Source organism: Alligator sinensis, unplaced genomic scaffold, assembly GCF_000455745.1.
Source record: "Alligator sinensis unplaced genomic scaffold, ASM45574v1 scaffold611_2, whole genome shotgun sequence".
NCBI classification, from domain to species: Eukaryota; Metazoa; Chordata; order Crocodylia; family Alligatoridae; genus Alligator; species Alligator sinensis.
This window is the reverse complement of record NW_005841869.1, coordinates 3705062-3726721: the sequence shown is the minus strand read 5'-3', so window position 1 is coordinate 3726721 and position 21660 is coordinate 3705062. Positions and strand designations below refer to the sequence as shown.

Genomic DNA, 21660 nt, shown 5'->3' with positions numbered 1-21660 from the left:
GGGCCGGGCCCCCCCACAGCCTGGGCAGAGGGGATGTCGTTGGGGGGCAGTGCGAGGTACTTCGCACCCCGGCCAGCACGTGCAGGCCAGCCCGCTCTCCCACCTGTGCCGGTGCCACGACCTCCCGTCGTCGGGTGTGCAGCGCCACGTTACGCCGCCCCAGCCACGCGGGCCTCTCGTCCGCACGCCCTGAGCGGGACGAAGTGCGGCTTCCCCTGCCCGTGTCCGCTGGGCAGATTTTGGAAAACAAGAAATACACAAAAAGCAGCGTGTTCGTTTCTCTAGTAGCTCCACCGTGCGCGGCAGGTCTGCCGCCCGCTGCTGTTTGCTTTGCGCTCGGTGCAGCCGCCTCGTCGCCCCGCTGCTTTCGCTGCAGCGTCGTGGGACGCGCATCTAGAAAGCGTTGCTGTGGTGCGGTTTTTTAAGATAATGTTTCCCACCCTCCTTTTTTTTTAAACTAAAACATGCGCCGAGCTCAGAAACGTAGGGCCCAAACTGCTGAGCAGCTTTGAAAAGTCAAAGGCAAAGAGGATGAAGATGTAGCTACGGTTGAATGAGCTCGAATCTGTTCATCTGTGTTTGGCTTCGTGTCCCAGGTGCTAGATCTCCACCTCGGATGGAAACGGGTCGGCCGCGGGCAGCCGGAGCCCGTTAAGACGAGAGAAAAACGAGATCGCGGTCTTTCTTGTCCAAAATGTATTTGGTTTAACTTTGTTTGCTGTAGAGCAGCAGCCAGGCAACGTGTCAATTTCTCAAATACTTTCTTTGGAACATGCTCCCGTTTCCTAAGAAATGCTGTGGACGATGCAAATAAAGAAAATAAATCCCAAGCTGTCATTCAAGGCTTAACTTTGGGTGGCAGGAGAAACAATGTAAGAAACTTGATTCATGCTAGCATGTGAATTGTCAGGAAATGTTCATTTTTAAAGGGGGGAAAAATCAGTATTGAGAACAAAAACGCCAGGATTCAGTCAGGGTAATCTTCCTACCTTTTACACGGCAGATTTCATATTCCGTTTAATTACATGTGGTGCAAAACAGCTGCATGGAGAAGTACAGTAAGTGTTATTCGTGGATAGATTCACAGAGCTCAAAATGTCAGTGTGCGGCTACGAATGCACTCTTACTATTGATACAGACCAAAACAAGGGTACCTCGCTTACATGAACATGAGATGACTGATAGGATGCCAGTCCAAGTTTGTCCCCTTTTGCCTACATAGTAACAAACATCTATCTTTGTGTATCCATTCAGCACAGAAGTTGCTTCACGGATAGTATTTTTCAGCCCCACTGTCTATTTTGTAACTAAACCACTCTGTGGTTTATTTCACTGCCTGTAACTGTCTAGTTTGTAACTGTTTCTACTCTTCACAACTGCTCTAAAAACAAAAGGGAAGCAGTTTGCAGCCTTGTGGCCAGGTGGGCCAGATCAGCAGTGCAGGGCCCTCAGGTTGTGGGCCAGATCCTATGCTGCACACCCAGATCTGTGTGCAGCCCTGGGGCTGTGTTATATGGTCCCCGGGGCTCACTATGGGCCTGGAAATTTGGCTGCAGGAGAACGCCTGTTAATGCTGCCAGCCACCAAATATCTGGAGCCCTGCAAGCCTCATTTGAGCACCTAGTGGAAGGCTTGGAAATGACCAGAGCTACCCATTTTCACTGCTGTATCTCCTCAATTTCAGCAACAGTGAAACAGACCCATTCCTATAGTTATATACCTCAATTGGTAGTCGTGAAGCTGATCTTTAAGGAGTGATGTGCAGTCCTGAAGTCAAATCGTTAAGGACTGATGTGCATATTTGCAGTAAAAGTATATGCAAGGGATGGTATTTGTAACTTAAATATTTAGGGGTACTTTTTCATAGAAAAGTCTGATTACTTTGCTTTTCTGAGGTCAGAGCACTTTAACTGATTCAAGCTATATTTTGAACATTTCATAGTTTCATAGTTTTAGGGTCGGAAGGGACCTAATAGATCTTCTAGCCCGACCCCCCGCCAGGGCGGGAGAACAACAAAAAAAACCCTAAAAACAAAAACGGGACTCAAATGAGTCCAGCCAGGTAGGCATCCAGCCTCTTCTTAAAGACCCCCAGGGTAGGGGCCAGCACCACCTCCCTTGGAAGTTGGTTCCAGCTCCTAGCCGCCCTAACTGTGAAGTAGTTTTTTCGGATGTCCAATCTGTACCTCCTCTCCATCAACTTGTGCCCATTACTCCTTGTTATGCCAGCGGGGGCTAGGGGAAACAGCGTCTCCCCCAAACCCTTCTGGTTCCCCCGAGTGAGTTTATAGACGGTCACCAGGTCCCCCCTCAGCCTTCTCTTGTGGAGGCTGAATAGGTTCAGGTCCCGCAGTCTCTCACTGTAGGGTCTGCCCTGTTGTCCCCGGATCATGCGGGTGGCCCTCCTCTGGACCCTCTCCATGTTGTCCACATCCCTCCTGAAATGGGGCGCACAGAACTGGACACAATACTCCAGCTGTGGCCTGACCAGCGTCGCATAGAGGGGGAGGATCACCTCCCTGGCTCTACTCGAGATGCACCTGTGGATGCACGACAAGGTCCGGTTAGCCCTGCCAACCATGACCTCGCATTGTCGGCCCATGTTCATCTTGGAGTCAATAATGACACCAAGATCCCTTTCCGCCTCCGTGCTCTCAAGTAGGGAGCTCCCCATCTTATAAGTGTGCTGCTGGTTCCTACTACCCAAGTGCAGCACCCTGCACTTGTCTGTATTGAAACACATCCTGTTCCTGTTTGCCCACCCCTGTAACCTATCCAGATCCTTCTGCAATCTCTCTCTCCCTGCTAGCGTGCTCACCTCCCCCCAAATTTTGGTGTCATCAGTGAATTTAAACAGGTTGCTTTCCACCCCAACATCAAGATCGCTGATGAAGAAATTGAACAGCGCAGATCCCAGGACCGAGCCCTGGGGGACTCCACTACCCACCTCCCCCCAAGTCGAGTATGATCCATCCACCACCACCCTCTGAGTGCAACCCTTCAGCCAATCTGCAATCCATCCATTTGATTTCTTTGAGAAACTACTTTGAATTTTGTCTGCAATTTTGAATTTAAAAAAATTAGCTAAACTATAAAAGCTGTTTTTAAGTGTTTTTGCTGGCAGGGCGTTCTGCCTAAATTGTAAGAAAATTGCAATTGGTGAAACACACACACACACACACACACACACACACTTCCTGACACTTAAGTAGCTTAATTATCTTACTGTACTTCAATAAACCTACTTACATCTAGTGCTAATTTTTTGCTTTCATTAAAAATCTTCTCAGTAGCAAAAATAAAAATAAAAATAAATCTGTGGAATTTAGTATTCTTAAGGAAAAATGATCTAGATTTCAAATTCTGTATTAACAGAGCAGTAGTGTGCTCCTTGCCTAGCCTGTAGTATCATAGTAGCTAGGGTCAGGAGGGATCTGATCAGATCATCTAGCCTGACCCCTGTCACAGGCAGGAATGAATGCTGGGTTCACAAGACCCCAGACAGGTGATCGTCCAACCTCCTCTTGAATTTGCCCGAGGGAGGGGCGAGGACCACTTCCCTGGGAAGTTGGTTCCAGATTTTGGCCACCCTAACTGTAAAATATTGCCTTCTGATCTCTAACCTAAACCTATTCTCCATCAGCTTATTACCATTGTTCCTTGTCAGTACAATGATAGTATCCGGGTTTCCCGGTTGTTTAAAGGCTGAGTAGGGCACTCCACTCCACAGGACTGAGGCTGAGAGTCTGCTTAGAGAAAGATAATTAGCTGTGCTACTCTGAAATCAGATAGGGAAGGGGGGCACCTTCCAGACTAAGCTGTTAGACTGTAAGACTGCTTACAGAGGGAGGGGGAGGAGACATGGACATCAGTGCTTTACTTTAAACTTTTTGCCTCTAAGTTGTTTGTTGGTGGGTGGAATGTGTTCATATGTCTTTGTGGTTGTGGTGTTTCATGGAGGGGTAGATGGATGGGATGCTCCTCTGCACAGGAATTTCTTATTTTTTTGCAAAAATCTAGTTGGTCTAATAAAAGGTATCACCTCTACCATGAGTCCTGATTGCTTTTTACTTTAAACTTGGTGCAGCACATTCCCAGAAGAGGCATCATGTTAGTTGGACCCATCTCGCCCAGCGTCTGTATAGATCACACGCTTCAGTGGGGCTTTTTGTCACTTTTATCTAAAGCTGATTCAATTGGCTAAAACTCGCCAAAAGCCCTGCTGCATCACCCAGTCTCTACAGACACTGGGTAAGCAGGGTTGCAGTTCCTCTTCCGGTAGAGTGCTGGTTTGTTTTGGGGTATTTTTCAGATCTGTCAGCAGCCAAAGGTATTGTACTCTAAGGCCCTGCCTTCTGCCTGATTCTGTTTGAGGTTGTGGTGCTCTCAGAGGAGGGAGTGTCAGGGCCTTGAGTGCATTTTTTCAGTGCAGGTGGACATTTTAAGCATGAAACTGAGCAACTGAATAAACCTCTATGTAAAATGTGAAACTTTATTAGCAATTTGAAAATTAAAAAATGCTGACTTGTAGCATAGCACTCTCCCGTTCGCAATGAATGTAACTTGCACCCCACTCTCTGCTCCCTCAAAGCAGGGAGGGGCATAGCGAACCCTCTCTGTCCCTCACAGAGTCAACTATGGAGCCTGCCCTTGGCTGTAGGATCCTGGGTTGCTCAGGGTCTGCATTAGGTGTGGTCCTCTTGGCCTTCTGTCCTCTGGCCAGGGCTGCCGGGGGCAGTTCCCTAAGGAAAATTCCTGCCAGGAAGTGAGCTTTGCAGAACGGTGGTGTTACCTTTCTGAGGAAATCTTGACAGGCAATGAGCATCCTCCACCGATTGTGGACTTGCACCATCCAGGCTTCGGGCCCACCTAGTCCACCCCCACATGGCTTCTGAAAAATGGGGGAGGTTGCTGCAGACCTCTCAAGGAATGTGGGGAGTGATCTGAATGTGAAGGGCCAGGACTTGTCAGCTTTGTGTGTGGTGCTCAAGCAGTTGGAGTGTTACTGAGGGCCTGGGACATCTCTCTTTCACCACGGACAAGCATTTAAAGTAGCAAATTTATTAGCAGGTAGACATGTAATATATGACAGTCTTATCTGGAAATAAATAATACTGTAATACATGCAAAATACCCACTAGCAACTTAAGGCTGTAAATGTGGTAGAAAATTAAAAATCCCTAGTAAAGTGCAAATAAATCCATTTATAGAAATAATATAAATGAACACATTGCTGTGTATTTATTTATGTATATAACTTTTAAATCCGGTTTTATTTAGCCTTGTGTTCTAGCTGAAGCGTTGAAATCGGGACTCTGAGTTCCTGTTATTTTCTTTGCGTGGACTTGCTATCATTGTAGTTGCATCACCCTTTGTGTCTCAGCTTCCCCTATGCAAATAGTTATATAATACATTAATCTCAGGAGCACTGAGACTTAATTGATGTATTTAAAGCATTTTGCATAACTCTCTGCCTTTGGAAGAATACAAAATATTGCTTTTTTAAGGATGATTTGTCTACATAACACCATCTCTCCATCTAAATGTGTTGTACCTGCTATTGTTAAAAGTAACCCTTCAGTTCACTCGAGTGAAAGATGATAGAGCAAAAAATACCTGTTTACCCAAAGTCCTATTACATGCAGTCACGGTTTTACTGTCTCATAACCGTCCTTCCTCAGGATCTACAGAAAAGTGTTCATCAGTAATAGGAATGACGTATTCTTTTAGAACGTATTTTTTTCCGGCGGGGTCCTAATGTGTGCATATATATTGTAAATTAATGCGGTCTTTAATCCCATTGTGAACAAATGTACCCTTTGTTTTGCTGTTTTTGATTAAATTCTAACATACGTATACTTTAAGGAAGCATAGTCTCATTTTATACCATCAGTATACCACGATACTATCACTTTGTGCTTTTAGAGTGCATGTTCCATAATACTTAGACAGTAGCCAACATAAGAAATTCAGCATAATCATGGACATTAAAAATTAAGCAAAGTGTTTGAACATATTTAGATCAGGCGAAAGCCAGGCAATATGCTGCTTTTGTAAACTGCTTCTATCCAAACCGTTCAGTACAATATCAGAATGAAAAATGACAACACTTTGTCATCTGTTCAAATTGATATTGCACTCTTTGCAGTGACAGCTGAAAAGGCCCACAGGTGCCATATAAAGAGGTGACCATGTTGTCATATTTCATTTAGGCATCCCTCTGCAAAGCCATAATTACCTAATTAGGTTGTTAATTAGGAGATTAGCATTTCACTATATTGATAGAATGCTCTTTGCAGGCATGAGTCTAGATACAGATTTGTCTGCCCTAATTTATAATTTCTGCATTTTTGTATACTTACTTATTTACTTAAAATCCTAATGTGGGATAACTCAGTTTAGCTAAGGAACAGCTTGTTTGCAGTCAAATGAAGCTTTGACAAGATCAGGAAACAGGGGAGGTGTGTGTGGGAACTCCCATTCCCTCCTTCCTCCCCCTCCACCACATAGTAAATAAAATATTGCAGTTGGTATAATTTGCATCCTGATTAGTGTGACAACAAAAATGTAGTAGAATTCCAAACAGTCCATAAATCAGAAACACAATATTTTAGATAAAGCAGATTGCTAGGCCCCTAAATGGGCAAAAGAATGTTTTTGTTAGTTGCCAGAAGTAAGTTTTGTGCCTGCATCATAATTTCATGAATCCAGTTTTGCTTATGAAAACACCCATTTAAACCACATTAAGTGGTGACTGTATTTATTTTTGCTAAATTTAAGAACCAAGGAATGCGACAGCTTTTCTAAAATAGGCATTAATTCCTGAATGTACTTGAGCATTTGATGAATGGTTTTTAAGTGTGTTTCTTTTTATCCTTAACTTGTAAGCACAGGATTCTATGGAGGGGATGTGGAGGATGTGGATTATTTGATTTTGGTCTTTTCATCAGACACACAAAAATAGCAAAAGGAAAGACTGTTCCTGAACCAGTGCAAAAGTAGGCACCCAGAGCTACTGGTACAGTCGAAAGCTCTCTGAAATCATTTTGGCTGATCTGATCCAGTAAAACATTGAAGTGCATTCTTACCTTCCTACTTCAGCCAGTGTGGTGTTGGAAAAAGCAGTATTGCTTTCCTAATATATCTGTCTTTTTCTCTTGGTCTTTTACATCACTTTAAAATGCTGCAGTCAAATAGAGATGTTAAATTCCAGGGGGTTTCATATTATTCTCATCTTTACATAGTTGGTAGAAATTTGGTTTAAGTTCCAAGTGTGATTATTTTTATTTTAAATCTAATAGGAACTAATTTATTAATTGCTCGAGGGACAGAGTTAACTTAAAAATTACATTTTTGTCTGAAAAAATAGTGATCCATGGTTTCTGCAGTTTGTAGGACATAAAAAGAAAGCATAGTTTTTTTTCCCCTCTGTTCATTTTACTTTTATACCTAGAGAAAAACGTCTTTAAAAAAAGAGGGAGAGACAGAATCACAAACATTGGTAGAGACAAGCATTGTGTTAGTCTGAAGTCAGGAGGCAGAAGGCAATAAATAACTTTATTATTAATTGTCTAGATTTCTAGTTATTTTATTGACGCTTACCATGTTGTATGGTAAGTGTAATTTTAAAGGGGTGGCTGTATGTCTTCATGAATATTTAGGTTTTGTTAGCTGCAGTATTAAAGCATTATATTAAAATGGAATTATTCAGTACTGTGGGAACTCAGATTAGTTGCTAAACCAAATCTGTATACTCGCTTATGCTTAGATTTGTGTTTTTCCTAAGGTTTCTGAATAGATTAGGACAGTATGGCTATTTCTTAAGCATAGTGTCCATCAAAGTCTAATCATGACCTTTTGTTATTCAGGGCATGGAGATTTGCTTGATCAGTCTTTAGTTAACTCAATAACCATACAGTGAATCTTAGAAGCAGTTCTAGCCACTATGAATCCTTTCACTTAAGCTGGTGCCATCGATACGTACCGAAGCCAGTCAGTTTTAAGTCAGGCTTCTGCTTTTGGGGGGCTTGAGTCACGGTGTTTGAGTATTTAGGGTTGACAGTAGTACCACACCTGGACTGAGCAGTGTGCGTACCTTGTTCTAACGAACAGCTTGAGTTTGGTGTTTACTTCTCTCTAGCTCACCTTTAGTGTCTTGAGATCTGGTTAATTCAGGGGTGGGCAAAATATGGTCCACAGGCCAGATTTGGCCTGCCAGTTGATTTACATCTGCCTTGCCACTGCCCCTGCAGTGTCCATGTGGGGCCAAGCCCTGCCTGCTCCTGCCCAGAACAGCCCGCACTGCAGTCCCACCTGCACCCACTGCATGCCCACTGATGGCTCTGGTCCTGGCCAACACGCACAGCTTCCCAGATGGGTACTGCTCAGCTCCTGCCTCCAGCAACTCCTCCTCCTCCTCCTGTACATCACGTGCCCAGCCAGGCAAGGGAAGCTGCACTACTACGCTACTCAAAAAATATAAATCCGGACAAAAAATATTTTTTAAATAAAATTAAAATGTTATAGCAAATGTTTGAATTTTAGTCTATGAATTGTTTTTTATCTAAACTTTGTTAAAATGATAACTTCTAAAAGTTTTTGTGTATGCAGCCCTCAACAGCTCACCAAAACTCGCTAAGTGGCCCGCCAGCTGAAATAATTGCCCACCCACCCATCATTTAATCCACGGTGTGTTTATTACCTCAGAAAATGGTAGACTCGACTTATCTAAGGTCACATGCAGTTCTGCTACAAAGATTAATCTATACATTTTACACAGAAATTAATATTGGTCTGACTTTGGAATAAAAAGTACAAATTCTAAATCTGGTCCTATTTCCCAGAGACAGTGTGTTAGCTTAACTTGGGGCCTGCCGAAACTGGATTAGTTAAGGGCCTGTCAGTATTTGCATTATTATGTGAAATACTGTATGAGAGCTAAGTATTATAAACTACTTTTCATTGGTAGGTCTCAAAGTGCTTTGCAAAAGAGATGGTAATCAGTATCCCCACTTTACAGACTGGTATTTTACAACTGAGTGGTAAAATGGGTATTAGTAGCTTCTGTTTTTAAATTTCTCAGCTTTAATAAGACAGTGAAACTTTTAATCCCTTTGCCTTTTAAAAATGAACTGGCTAATCTAGCAATCGGCAACAGATGTATTTTAGCAGGGTCAAGTTATGGTCTTGGAAAAACCCAGTATTTTGTTTCATACAAACATATCTGTTCACTGTTATGCGTATTGCTTTACTATGGATATAAACTTCACTTTACTGCTTGGAAACCTCCAATCATATAAATCTGGGCCAAGTCTCAGAAGGTATTGTTCCCATCCCAAATTTTTTAATTCTGTTGTGCTCTTTCGGAACAGTTTGCAGAACAGATTTTGGCTTGTAGTGAACTCTGCCAAAAATAGTAAACATTTTCCAGATTTATTGATTTGTTTCCCCTTCTCCTGTCCAACCTCTCAAGCTTTAGATCAATATGTCACTGTATTTTTTTGTATAACCTTTATGTAGTATTGAGAATACAGATTATCTCTGTGCTGATAATTATTATTCTGTCTGCTTTGAAATGGGAACTGCAGGTGTTTCGGTGCAGAGATTGAAAACTTGCCTATATTTCCTGTAGCCTCTCAAGATGTGTTTGCATTGTCGTCCTGTAACTGCTTTATCTTTATACCCTTCAATCAATAGCCGTTCTCTTTCTCCCATAACCGTATATAAGATGTGCTATTTCATAGTGTGGAAATAGCAACTTGTGACAATTATTCTGAATGATCGCATTATCTCTTTCTGTGTTCATATGAATAAGCTTTAATTTTAATGTAAATATGAAATTAGACTCATTAGCATTTAATGTTAAGGTAATGGCAAAAGTAGGTTTAATTATTGTGTAATTTTGTTTAATAAGAATTGTTGCCTAATTATTCTTTTATCATGTTCCAGTGAAAGGGATGTCTTGCATTACAACAGTATTTTTTGTAGGACAATTAATCATAGGGCTGGTAGTGACCTTAAAGGTCATCCAGACCAACCCTCTGCCTGGAGGTAGGTTTTACTGTACCAGAACTGTTCCTGACAGATACCTCATCCTTAAAAGCCTCCAATGGAGGAGACTTTACAGTTCTCTTAGTGCTTTTCCTCCAGTGTCTAGTTGTTCTGATGCTCAGGAAGCTTTTGCTGAGCTTTATCCTGAACCTTCCTGCAGTTTAAAGCCACTGCTTCTTACCATACCCTCATCAGCTAGGGGCAACAGTTGTTTGCCGTCCTCCTTATGGCAGCCTTCCAGATATTTGAAAGCTGTTACCATGTCACCCCTTAATCTTCCTTTCTCCAAATTAAGCATTCCCAGTTCCTTCAGCCTTTCCTCCTGTGACTTGCTTTCCCAACTCCTGGTCATCTTTCTTGCTGTCTTTTGGATCCCCTTCAGCCCAATCATAAATTGTACGTTGATGCTGTGTTTAAAATAAATAGTTCTGCAGCAAGGTCCATCAGTAGTTTCCTGTGTGTTTCACTCTGTGCCATTGGCTTCTGGTGGAGCTTTGTATTACAAAAGTATTATTTTGCTGTATTGCATAATATTTCAGAGCGATTCAGTTGCTCTTGAATTCTTAAGAGTACAAGCCACTGCTTCAAGGCAATGAGATTAGTGACAAATACAGTTAAGTTTTCCTAAATGTTTCCATTATACAAGGTCATTTTTTGGTTGCTTACAGCTTTTTCAGATTTTTATTACTCTGGCTGAAATTTGGTTCTTGAGAGGACTGAGAGTAAATTTTTCCAGAGCGTCAAACATCTGACCCATCTTCAAGTGTGAAGATATAAAAAATTAGTTTTTCTCCCAAAGAAAATTGTTTCTTTGCCCTTTGAACAGCACTTGCACATCAGGAGAAGGTGGTATTGTAAACTTCATATTTTATGGAGACAGTAATCTTAGGTTGCAGATAGACCAGTGAAAACTGGATTTGATTTTGCTGAGTTGTAAGCATTTAAAAGTTGTGCGCACTGGATTATGTTAAAATAGTCTTCTATTTATCTCCTAAAATTCCATTGGTAATTTATGTGCGTGCGTGTATGAAGTGAATGGAGTACACAGTGGCTCAGGACTTTGCTGTGTGCACACATGCATGCATAACCAAGGGGAGGGAGGTTGAAAAGGTCGGAGTATTGTGGAATTTGGAGGGAGTGTAATGGGAACAGGTAGGATTCCTTCAGAAATCTGCTTTATTTCACCTAACATAGAGGCAGGACTCCAGAGAGCTCTGGGCTGAACGATGTAGATAAATATGGAATGCAGCAAGGCTTCCTGTCATTGATTGCATACACAGTGCAGCGATGGATCGTCTATTGATAGCTAGTAAAATCATGGCATGGTTGTGGAATGTCATTGTACAAATAAAAAAGAAAATCCCACCCAACAACTACATCAAAAGAGTGCTTAGCTGCCAAGAGCACCCAGACGTCAGGAAATGCCAACATTTCAGTTGTTTCCTCAATTTCAGATCTCTCTCTCTGTGTTTGCCTCGAGATGTGGACTTTTTGACCGTACACTCCTTTTTTCTAAGACTCTTGCCTCCTTCAGTGTACATTTTGGGCAGCTGAACAATGAGATGTTTTGTAGTGACTTCTTCCAGTGTCCTGCTATACTCCTTGTGTGCTGTATCAACACGAGGCCAATGTCTGCAGCCAGGTTGCCTCGTTCAGTTTTGAAGCTATATGATGTGGCTTTGATGTATCAGAAGAGGAAGGTTTGTTGGGATGGTAAAAGCAGTGGATTGAGACCCCGGAGTCAGGAGGTGGGTTCTTATTTTTTGTTTTCCCTATTCATCTGTCTGTCTAACCACAACACGTGAGAGTTGCTGATGTGAAAATGTCCACAACTTTGTTGTGTTAATTACTACACCAGGAGTTGTAATGATCGCACCTGGCTCTGAGAAACACGCGAACTGTGATACGCTGGCATAGCCATCCCAGTAAATTAAGAAAGCTCTCCTGCAGTTTGTAGTAGGATTGGAGTAGTATTGTAGCCATGATGATCCAGGAAATATCCAAGTAGCAAAGGTTTTTTTGGTGATTATCTTTTATTGGACCAACTGAAGAAGGGCACTTTGTGCCTGAAAGCTTGTCGTGCCACTTGTACCCATGTGAGTAGTTCCGCTGATATTGGTCTGGAAAGGGTTTGTGAGGTTGGACTTCGAATGTCCTTGCCTTTGTCCTTCAAATCAGAACCATTATTTTTGTCTCTCTCAAAAGTGAAAATGATAATTATGATACAGATTACAAGTGCTAAAGTATGGGGTGAACATGCGGACCGACCGTCTGAATTTGTCTATTGTCTGAATTGGAATTTTTAAGAATTTCCAGTTAATTCATATTTTACCAAGAAAAAGCTTTCAAGTTACCTTCACATAACTTCTAAGAAATAAGAGTTTGTTTTGTTAAATTCAGGAGTTGAATAGAAGAGAGAATAATTTCTGGGGACTTTGTCTATTCATATTTATGAGAAAAGTGATTGCATGCATAAAATTGTAAGGAAGCCTGGGCAATTTAGCTTGCTGATTGTTAATAGGTTGAAGTCGGGGTACAGAGTAGAAAGGTAAAAATCTCGCATCTGCTGTTACATGTTGTTAACTCCCTCAGCAGACATTAAATCATTTCAAGTACAATAATAGTGTGGGAGGTAAATTAACTAACCATTAACAATCTTATAAATACACAATTAACATGCCAACATTTATATGACACATTGATGGGGCAGCAGTAATTTTTGATTGGGAGTTTGCAGACCTTTTAGAAGCCTAAGGCTGTTGCTTATTTGAGCAAGTTCTCGCTGCCTGCAGGTGAGCAGTGCCTTTTCCAGTACCATGTAAAGTGTAAATCATTCTATTTAAAGAATGTTCTCAGTATGCAACCTGGAACACATTTCTTTTTAAAATACCCATCTATTGCACTTAGTTGTCTCCTGCACTCCTGAGGTCAAACCTCGATAACCAAACTCTTACTGCTGAAGGCCTTCAGCTGGCAATTTACAGCAAGGGGGGATGGATATGTGCCTTTTGGTCTCTCACATCTGGAGATGCCTTTGAGGCAGGCATTTAATTCTTTATAATGGAAATAATCTGGCTGGGCCCCCATAACTGAATTTAATAAAAGTTGCAAAAACGATTTAGATATCATTTATTTAAACTGGTAGTAGGAGGAGAATTATTCTTTAAGAGATGTACTTCTTTCAAATGTAGGTTGACTCTTTTTTTCTCTCCTGCTCTTATTGAAATCCTTGATACTCCTTGAATTATTTTTTCATATTTATATAATGCTTTGAATTTGCTTAGTACTTTACAAAACAGAAAAAGGATATGAGAGATGCAGCAGAGTATAGAAGAGCTTTTAAGAGTAAAGATAATGTAAGCTCTTGTGTTGGATTTTGATTGTCTGACTCTTGGGATGGTTTTATGTGAGGGAGGGACTGGTGGATGAATTCCCAAAGTGCAGTGAGGGCAAGACTTCCTACAAGTTTAGATTCCTCCATAACTTTGATTTTCTCACCATTAGTGATTGGCTTGAAGTAAGCATTACTTTACTTCTAATAGTTTAATACAGATATTCATGATGCCCCAGTGCCAAAGCTGTCTAGTAAGTGGCCTCTAGGTTATAAAATACATTTTCTATCTCCAAAACTTAGTGTGAAATGGTGTGTGGATTTGCTATTCCCGAGATAAACTTGTCTGATGCTGCCTTGTATTCTGCACTGTCACAAACTGCCAGACAATGGTCCAGTTGCAGTGTTTCACCTCATTTCTCTGGGAAAGTGCTTGGTTGGGGAGTAAAATCCTTTTTCTCTCAGTTTTGCCCTTGGAATTACTTTCTCTTTCCTGAAGGAGCTCTTGCAGAATACTGGTGCTTAAATGCTTATTTAACCTCTTGAGTGCTGTAGTTGTGGTAAATATATTTTTTTCTAGTGGTGGGTAGGACTCGCCCATTTGATAAACCACATGAATTGGAAGTTTGGGCTTCTGGGTCCTGCTTCTGATTCTGCCACTGGCCTCAGGCAAAGCACTCTGAGCCTCAGTAAAATGGTGATAACATCTCTCGGAAGGTTTTATAACATTAAGGGCTTTTTTGTAAAACAATTTTAGTCCTTTGAATGAAAGGTTCTAGTTAAGTACAAGTGACTCAGGCACATTGGTATACGATGCATAATACTAATTGTCCCGTATTAATTCATAGAGCAGCAGGTATGAATTGAGTACTGTCTTGAGCTGCAAACCTCTCTTCTTCTTAAATTTTTCCTAAAAATTGTCTTTAAAACTCTCTTCGTTTTTAGATCTAATTCAACAGCACAAGGAGCTGGGGAGAATTTCCAGTTACAGAATAGTCTCTGTTAGGTGAAGAGATGGAGCTCAGTGTATCACTGGTTTAGCACAACTTCTATGCTTGCTTTTCAAGAGTAAGTCATAGAGCAGAAGATGAAAAGCTGAGTTGAAAGACTAGAGGGAGCTGAGAACTCAAGGAGAAGGGTTAAGAGGGAGGGCAAGCTTCAGACAAGCGAATGAATCTGAGATCAAAGGTGGTGTCAGGGAGCTAAAACCAAGCATTCAAGAGGTGGTATGTAGGGGAGGGCACAAAGATAACAGAGTAGGAGGGACAGAGGTGATATCGGAGCATTCTTCTCATGGCAATGGTGAAGGAAAATAAATTCCTGGTGGCTGATGGTTCTGGGTATTACAGGGGCTGAGGGGAGGATGCAGGCTGCCCCTGTTAAAGCCAGGGTTGAGGGAGAGGGGAGATGCCGAGTCCACAAAAGGGAAACCATCCTGAACAGAGTGGTAGCATGTGGTACCCTTTGTTTTGTGTTAGTTATTGACCATGGGGTGTGTTTGATTCACTAATTTATTCTAGGCTGTTGTTTTGGAAATCAAGTCTTTAATTGTCCCGCAGAACAACTGGCACTCTAAGAAGATAGCATGCAACTGGTCTTATGAAATCATCATCACTTTGAAATAATTTGGTGTATAAAACCAAGTTTACTAAAGTTTCCACTCTGAATGTGAAAAAAAAATCTTTGAGTAGGTGCTGGTCACTCCCTTTTTCTGAAAATGCTGTGTTCATTGTGTTTCCAGGTAGGCATGTTCATGGAGCAACATGGAGAAAAGAAGATAGCATAGTAAGGTGGTGGAGTTGAGGACAGCATGGCCTTCCTGGACAACCCAACCATTATACTGGCTCATATTCGGCAGTCACATGTGACCAGTGACGACACAGGGATGTGTGAAATGGTCCTGATAGATCATGATGTCGACCTAGAGAAATTCAATCCCTCTTCAACAAATGGGGACAGTGGTTCAGAAATGCAGGGAAGCAATGGGGAGACTCAGGGTTATGTATATTCCCAATCAGTCGATATTACCTCAAGCTGGGACTTTGGGATTAGAAGACGATCTAACACAGGTAAATGATATTTGAAAAAACATCTGCTAGAGTTTAAATTAAAAGTTTAACCTTGTTTACATGGACTGTTGATAGGATTGCTTGCCATTTCATAGAATCGCATAAAGTAATAATAGAAGGTAGGCATGGGGGAGACTGCAAGTCCATCTCCCTGCTCCAGTAAGATCAACTGTGTCTAAAAATCTGTTGGCCCTTTCCTTTCTAACGTATGGCTGTATAAGTAGATCACTTCCATTAAAAAAGCATAACAGTTCAATTTCTTAAGTATGCTGTAATCTAATTTTTAATTGATTTTTTTTTTTTTTTTACTCGTGCCAAATAGAGCATACAAAGAAATTTTAAGTACTCAATTTTCCTCAAAGAATTAGTTTTAAAACATTCCTTAATGAAACCAACAAACACCAAAATTCCAGGATCAGGCCTTCAGGGTCACATTAATTGGGTACACAAGTACTTTTTACGAAGCGTCTTCTTAGTGGGGTATCAAACCCAATCTTTCTGGTAGCAAGGATTAAAAACAATGAAAAAATCAAGTAGAGAAAGAAAGGAGTAAGAGGACAAGAAATCCCAGAAGAATGGAACAATTTGGGGATAGGATGGGAGAGGACTTGTATGTCCTGTTGAGGCAGAGTGAGGGGGAATTGGAAAGAAGTGAAGAAATGAGTGTAACGCGGGTTTGTTTCATATTTACCACATTTCATGCGGAAAACTTTCAATTGCTCACTTAAGTGAAGTGAGGGAGCTGGTGGCCTGGTTGTTGCTTCTAATTAATCTTGAGTCCTGCTACCCCTGAGTGTATAGAGCAGGTCAGGTGTCTAAAAACTACCTGCTGAAGTAACCTGTCATTTTCCTTCTCTCTGCTAAATGTCTGTAATGTTGCATGCTAGTGTTAGTCGTCTTGGGGCAGGGGTATGCACGCAGGTTAGGCGGTAGAGAGCATCCTCGAATCAAGGGATTGCCAACAGTGAGGACAACTGAGAGGAAAAGGAGGGCGTGCAGCAGCTGCCTGTGTGCACACCGTTAGCCTGTGGCCAGAGAAAACCAACCCAGAGTAGTTTGTTTCTCAATGGGATGTTCAGGATATGCACAGTGAATGCTGATAGTGTGCGCCAAAGTAGGTCAGTCTCTGGATGGCCTCTTGTGGAGCTTTAGCCAACAGCTGATTTTTGTAGTGCCAAGAGTATAGAACTAAGGCACAACAGGAACTATGTTATGGGGGTCTTAGGATTTAAGTTAAATCTTAGTTCAGCAATCTAATTTTTGTTGGACTATCAAAGTTTATCCATTTTTTTCCTGGTGCTGCTAGGGTCTAATAGATCTGCAAAATATTGGGTGTATAACCAGCACTGGTTGTATAATATCAGTTATATTGTCATCTTAATATCTTGCTGTATCCTCCACCTGGAGGAAAATTAAATAGGATTCCAGCTCTCAAAACACAACAAATTAAAGAGATTTGCCCTTTAAACATATATGAGCACCTCAGTTTCTGTTGAGGAGGAGAAAGTATCACTTCTCCATCCTTTTGCATGGGGGAGCAGAGTTGAATGTATGTGGAAAGCCTGGAAGAGGAGGATTTATTTCCTGGTTAGGAGCATGCAGTTTTAAATTTTTTGTAGGTATTACAACACCACCTAGAGCTCAGAAATAAATCTAACTATATTCTACCTATCTAGTGGTGTACAGTATTAAGTATCTCAAGGTACTCTTACTAAAAGTAAAGTATTGTCCAGAGTTATGAAAAATAATGAATAGCATTGATTAAGCATAATTTAGGTTTCTTGATAAATTTGGCATAGGGTGTTTAAATATAGTTTTGCATTTTGACTGAAACGTGTTAAGAAGTTGAATGTGCTTCTCAAAGAAGTATCACAGTACTTTCTTTGAGAGCTATTTCGGTGTAGTTGCGGTTATGACACACAAAAATGGAGAGGGAAAGTTTTCTGATTTGTGGAATTGCTCCAAAGAGTGGTACTGCCAGATAAGTTCAGTGAGTGGGTAGTTTGAGAAAAAAAACTACATTAAATTCTTGTTTGAAATCATTTAACTTCCCAGTTAGTGGCAGGTTTAATATAGTGGTTAGCACAGTCTCTCCAATGGAGAGCCAGGTTGCTGCCAGTTTTTCCTTTCTTTTCATAATATGCTCTTGAATGTCCCCCTGTCTTCTCCTCTCATGTACACTGGTACCACCATGCAGTTAGTGAAATTACCAAGGCATTCATAGCTCATGATGGGAAACAATCAGAGCAGCAGGGAAGGTAAGTTCAGTCCTATTTAACCTTTTTCCATAATACAAGAACAAGGAGTAATCCTATTAAATGGCTACAATTTTAGAACTAATAAAATACTTTTTACAAAATATGCATACCCAATAATTAGTTAGTCTGAAGAATTTGGTGACAGAAAATCTTATATTCAAGGACTTTAATGGACGTCAAAAAAGAATGAAACTTTTGTATAACTTGCTCAGTTAGCTTTGGTAGGTAAAAAAAATAAAAAAAGGGAGGGGGGGTCATCCCTTTCATGCTTTGAGGTATAAGTAACTATTAACTGCCCAGACTTCTCTCATGTAGCTTGTTCCAGAACTCTCAAAAATTCTGCTAACAGGGCTCACAGCTTCCTGGAGGGAAGCTTGACTTCATTTCCAGTGAGAGGTGGTGCCGTCTTACCTGATGTCACTTCTGATTTTGGTCCAATGGTGAAGAGTCATCTGCTAATTTGAACAGTTCCTCTTAAAATCCTGTTAAAGAGCACCAGCCCCCTTGAAGAAGAGCTGTTGGACTAGATGGCCTCCTGAGGTCCTTTCCAACCCTACTTTTCTATGATTCTTATCTATAAAGAATAAAGTCAAAATGGCCATTACTTATTTAAAAAATACCTAGTGCAGAAGATTCCTAAGGGTTTTACCCATGTGGGTATATAGGCAGTCCTCGACTTACAATGTTTATAAATTGACACCCTGTTTTCGACTTTACAACGCTTGATCCGACACCACACCACACCAGCGAACAAGTTCGTTGCACTGCCCATCTCCCTGGAGAACATCGCCAAAACTTCCTTGGACACTTTCTTTAAGAAAGACAAGACTCCAGAAGAACCTGCAGCCAAGACTCCTGAGAAGACTCCAGCCAGGGGCCCTTCCAAAAATCCAAGCAAGAGCCCTTCAAAAAGTCCAGCAAGGTCGCCTCAAAGAAGTCTTTACAAATAATATGATTGCTATTTACAATATAAATACTTTAATGTAGCTACATTACTCATCTATCATTGACTGAGTACAACGTTCTGGGTTGTTTTTGGTGAAAATAGGGTGTCGGGCCTTGGTTCAGGAACCAATCCCCCATTTATAACATTGTTTCCTATGGGGAAATTGGTTCCGAGTTACAACGTTTCAACTTAAAGACCCAGTTTCCAGGAACCAATTGTCATAAGTCTGAGGACTGCCTGTATAGAAGAGTGTGTGTTATGTTACGCATTGAGATTTAAAATCATTTGCCACTAGGCACTAACACTGTCTTAAAAAGGCCTTTGTTTTAACTCTGATGCCAATTGATTTATTTTTAAATGTTCAGAAAATACGTTCTATATTCATTGAGTGAATTCTGTCATTTTGAGGAAGATGAACAGTATTCTGCATACACAGAACACTTCAGTGGCTGGATATTTCCTTTGAATGTGAAACTCAGTCTAACTATGAAACTGCAACCAGTGCTTAGCTATTGTTATATGGTTATTTTTTGTTAGCTACTTAATTTCATGGCTGATTGTTTGAGCGTTCGTTCTTTGTCCCGAAGAACAGGAGACTTGGTTTGTTTGTTGACACGTAGCTGAGATGCTTTGTGTTAGAGCATAGTAGGTGGAGTAGTCCTGTCTTCTAGCAGATAATGGCAGACATTTTCTTAGGGTAGAATCTCATTTTTATTCTCTATTATTTTCATATCCAGCTATATGCTTTTACAAGATTTTTTTTTTATGTAAGCTTTCATTTACCATCCTTTGTTTTGGATGGAGCTGAATTCAAATGGTTTAATCAAAATCCATTTCATTACACAGCCTTTAGTGCCTTACCTGTGTGTTGCTGCTGTCTCTCAAGCTGTGGAAATAGGCTCTTTACTGCGGCAGGAGGGACTCAACACTTGTTACAGGCAACAGAAACATTGGCTGTTGAGTACTACTTCTCTCTGCTTATATGTTTTAGAGTAGGTTCGATTTCAGGTTTTAAACCTTGAGAGTTACTCAAGGGTTGTAAAGTAGAAAGCTGTCCTTACCAGCCCCTCCTTCCTCTCACTGACCCCTTTCCCTGCCCCCAAAATCCTAAAAAAATCCTGGAGGTGGTGAGAAAAGGTTATTACAGTTGGTGAAGGGCTTTAACAATTTCTTCTACCCAAAACTCAGGGCTAAGAACAAAGGCTCATCAAATTCTTAATATTTAATGGAAAGAGACTACATATGGTCAACGAAATTTTTGACACTGAAAGCTTTCAAACTAATACGTTTGTGAGAATGAACCTTAAATAATTCAAACTTCTAATAGATACTGATAATTCCATCTAATTTAGAGTTGCTATAGTACAATTATGTAATGAATGATAATTTGGAACCAACTTTATGTAGGAAAGGACTCTGAAAAAGGAATTTTGTTGAGATGGAATAACTGCACGTGTCTCCATTTGTTTGGTGAAGGGGACATTAACCCTTCCCTGTACAAAACCAGATTTCTCTAGCTGGATTTCTAGGAAGCCTAGAAAGATTAGGGAAGAGGAAGACACCCTAGCTGAGTGTGAAGGCCTTGGGGAATGATCACATTCCCCCACATAGCCACAAATTGTTAGAGTAGGTTTAGACTAGACATCTGAAGGCACTACTTCGCAGTCAGGGCAGCTAGGATCTGGAACCAACTCCCAAGGGAAGTGGTGCTGGCTCCTACCCCGGGGGTCTTTAAGAGGAGGCTTGATGTCTACCTGGCTGGGGTCATTTGAGCCCAGTTTTCTCTCCTGCCCAGGCAGGTGGTCAGACTTGAAAGGGACTACAAGGTCCCTTTCGACCCTACTTCTGTGAATCTATGAATGGTGCAGAACCCCCTTCCTTCATGTACGAGCAGCTCTGCGCTCCTCACACAGGACCTTGTAGGCCTGAAAAAATGCATGTGGCTTTGAGAGGGTCCTCTGTACTTGGCGGGATATGGTCCCTTCTTTATCCATTGTCGACTGGATATGATGGGCTCTGGTGCTGAATAAAAAAGAAGCACTACTCTTTCTTTGTTCCTCCATCCCTTTCCCTGGTTACAGCGAAAGATGAAGACAAAAACATTTCAAAAAGTGAAAAGTTATTGTAAATGCAGACATATTTACTAATAAGGGGTGTTGGGCTGCAGGTCAGGCAGTTTTGAGAGGGATGCTTTTTATAGTGGTACAAATCAAAAATGTTTTTTGGAAGGTAATTTTTAACTGACTTGACTAACAATTTAGAGGGATATGACTGCACCTTTTAAAATATAATTTTCACAACAGAATAGCATTTAATGCTGTACATTTTGCAGTTATGAGTGGAAATGTTCCCACTTCTTTCTTACACTTTGGCCAAGATCCACAAAAGCATCGAGGCCCCTAAATATCATTGTGGATCTTATTTTTAAGGCATTACCTCTAGTACTGGCAATTTTTTTCATCAGCGATTTGGCTGAGAATCTGATACTTAGAACAGCAGTTGGGAGCCAAACGTTTTTTACTAAGTACAAAGAGGTGAAGGTCTGGAATATATTTATCAAAGTTTGGGGGGATTTTTTACTAGTAAAATTGCACAGAAATTAAAATTATGTTTTAAAATTGTCAGAATAATTTAGTATTTTAAAATCTCCTCTAAGGGCCCATTTTAGTTAATGAATGATCTCAATACATCAAAATTGTTAATATATCCAGCAAATTGTTTCCTTGAATGACCAAAAGCATTAGTTCTACTTGCCAGTCTAATCTGCTTTCTTGTTGGCAATGGATGCATTACTGCATCAGTAATTTCTGGTGGTCATTTTCTTGGGGTAGCTTCTACCAGGTTATTTACTTGACAGTTCATCTTCCGAGATAAATGTAGTGTTAAAAATAAGTGAATTTAAGGCATCAGAGGGGCCCCTAGTGTCTCAGTTTTTTGATATTTGAACTATTTGAGGCTTATTGTTAATCCCCGTTTTGGAGATTGAGTCAAAATATGTAAAGAAAT

At 40.9% G+C, this 21660-nt stretch overlaps 1 protein-coding gene across 4 annotated transcripts in view; it reads left to right on the top strand.

Moving 5' to 3' along the window:
- Window positions 1-21660, top strand: part of MAPKAP1 (mitogen-activated protein kinase associated protein 1) — a 138640-nt gene that overhangs the window by 3862 nt on the left and 113118 nt on the right. For all 4 annotated transcript variants that reach the window (XM_025194507.1, XM_025194501.1, XM_025194498.1 and 1 more), the window contains one exon: window positions 15123-15450. In XM_025194507.1, the coding sequence (XP_025050292.1) occupies window positions 15192-15450 (259 nt within the window). In that variant the 5' untranslated portion in view covers window positions 15123-15191. Of the gene's footprint in view, window positions 1-15122; window positions 15451-21660 lie in introns of those variants that run through there.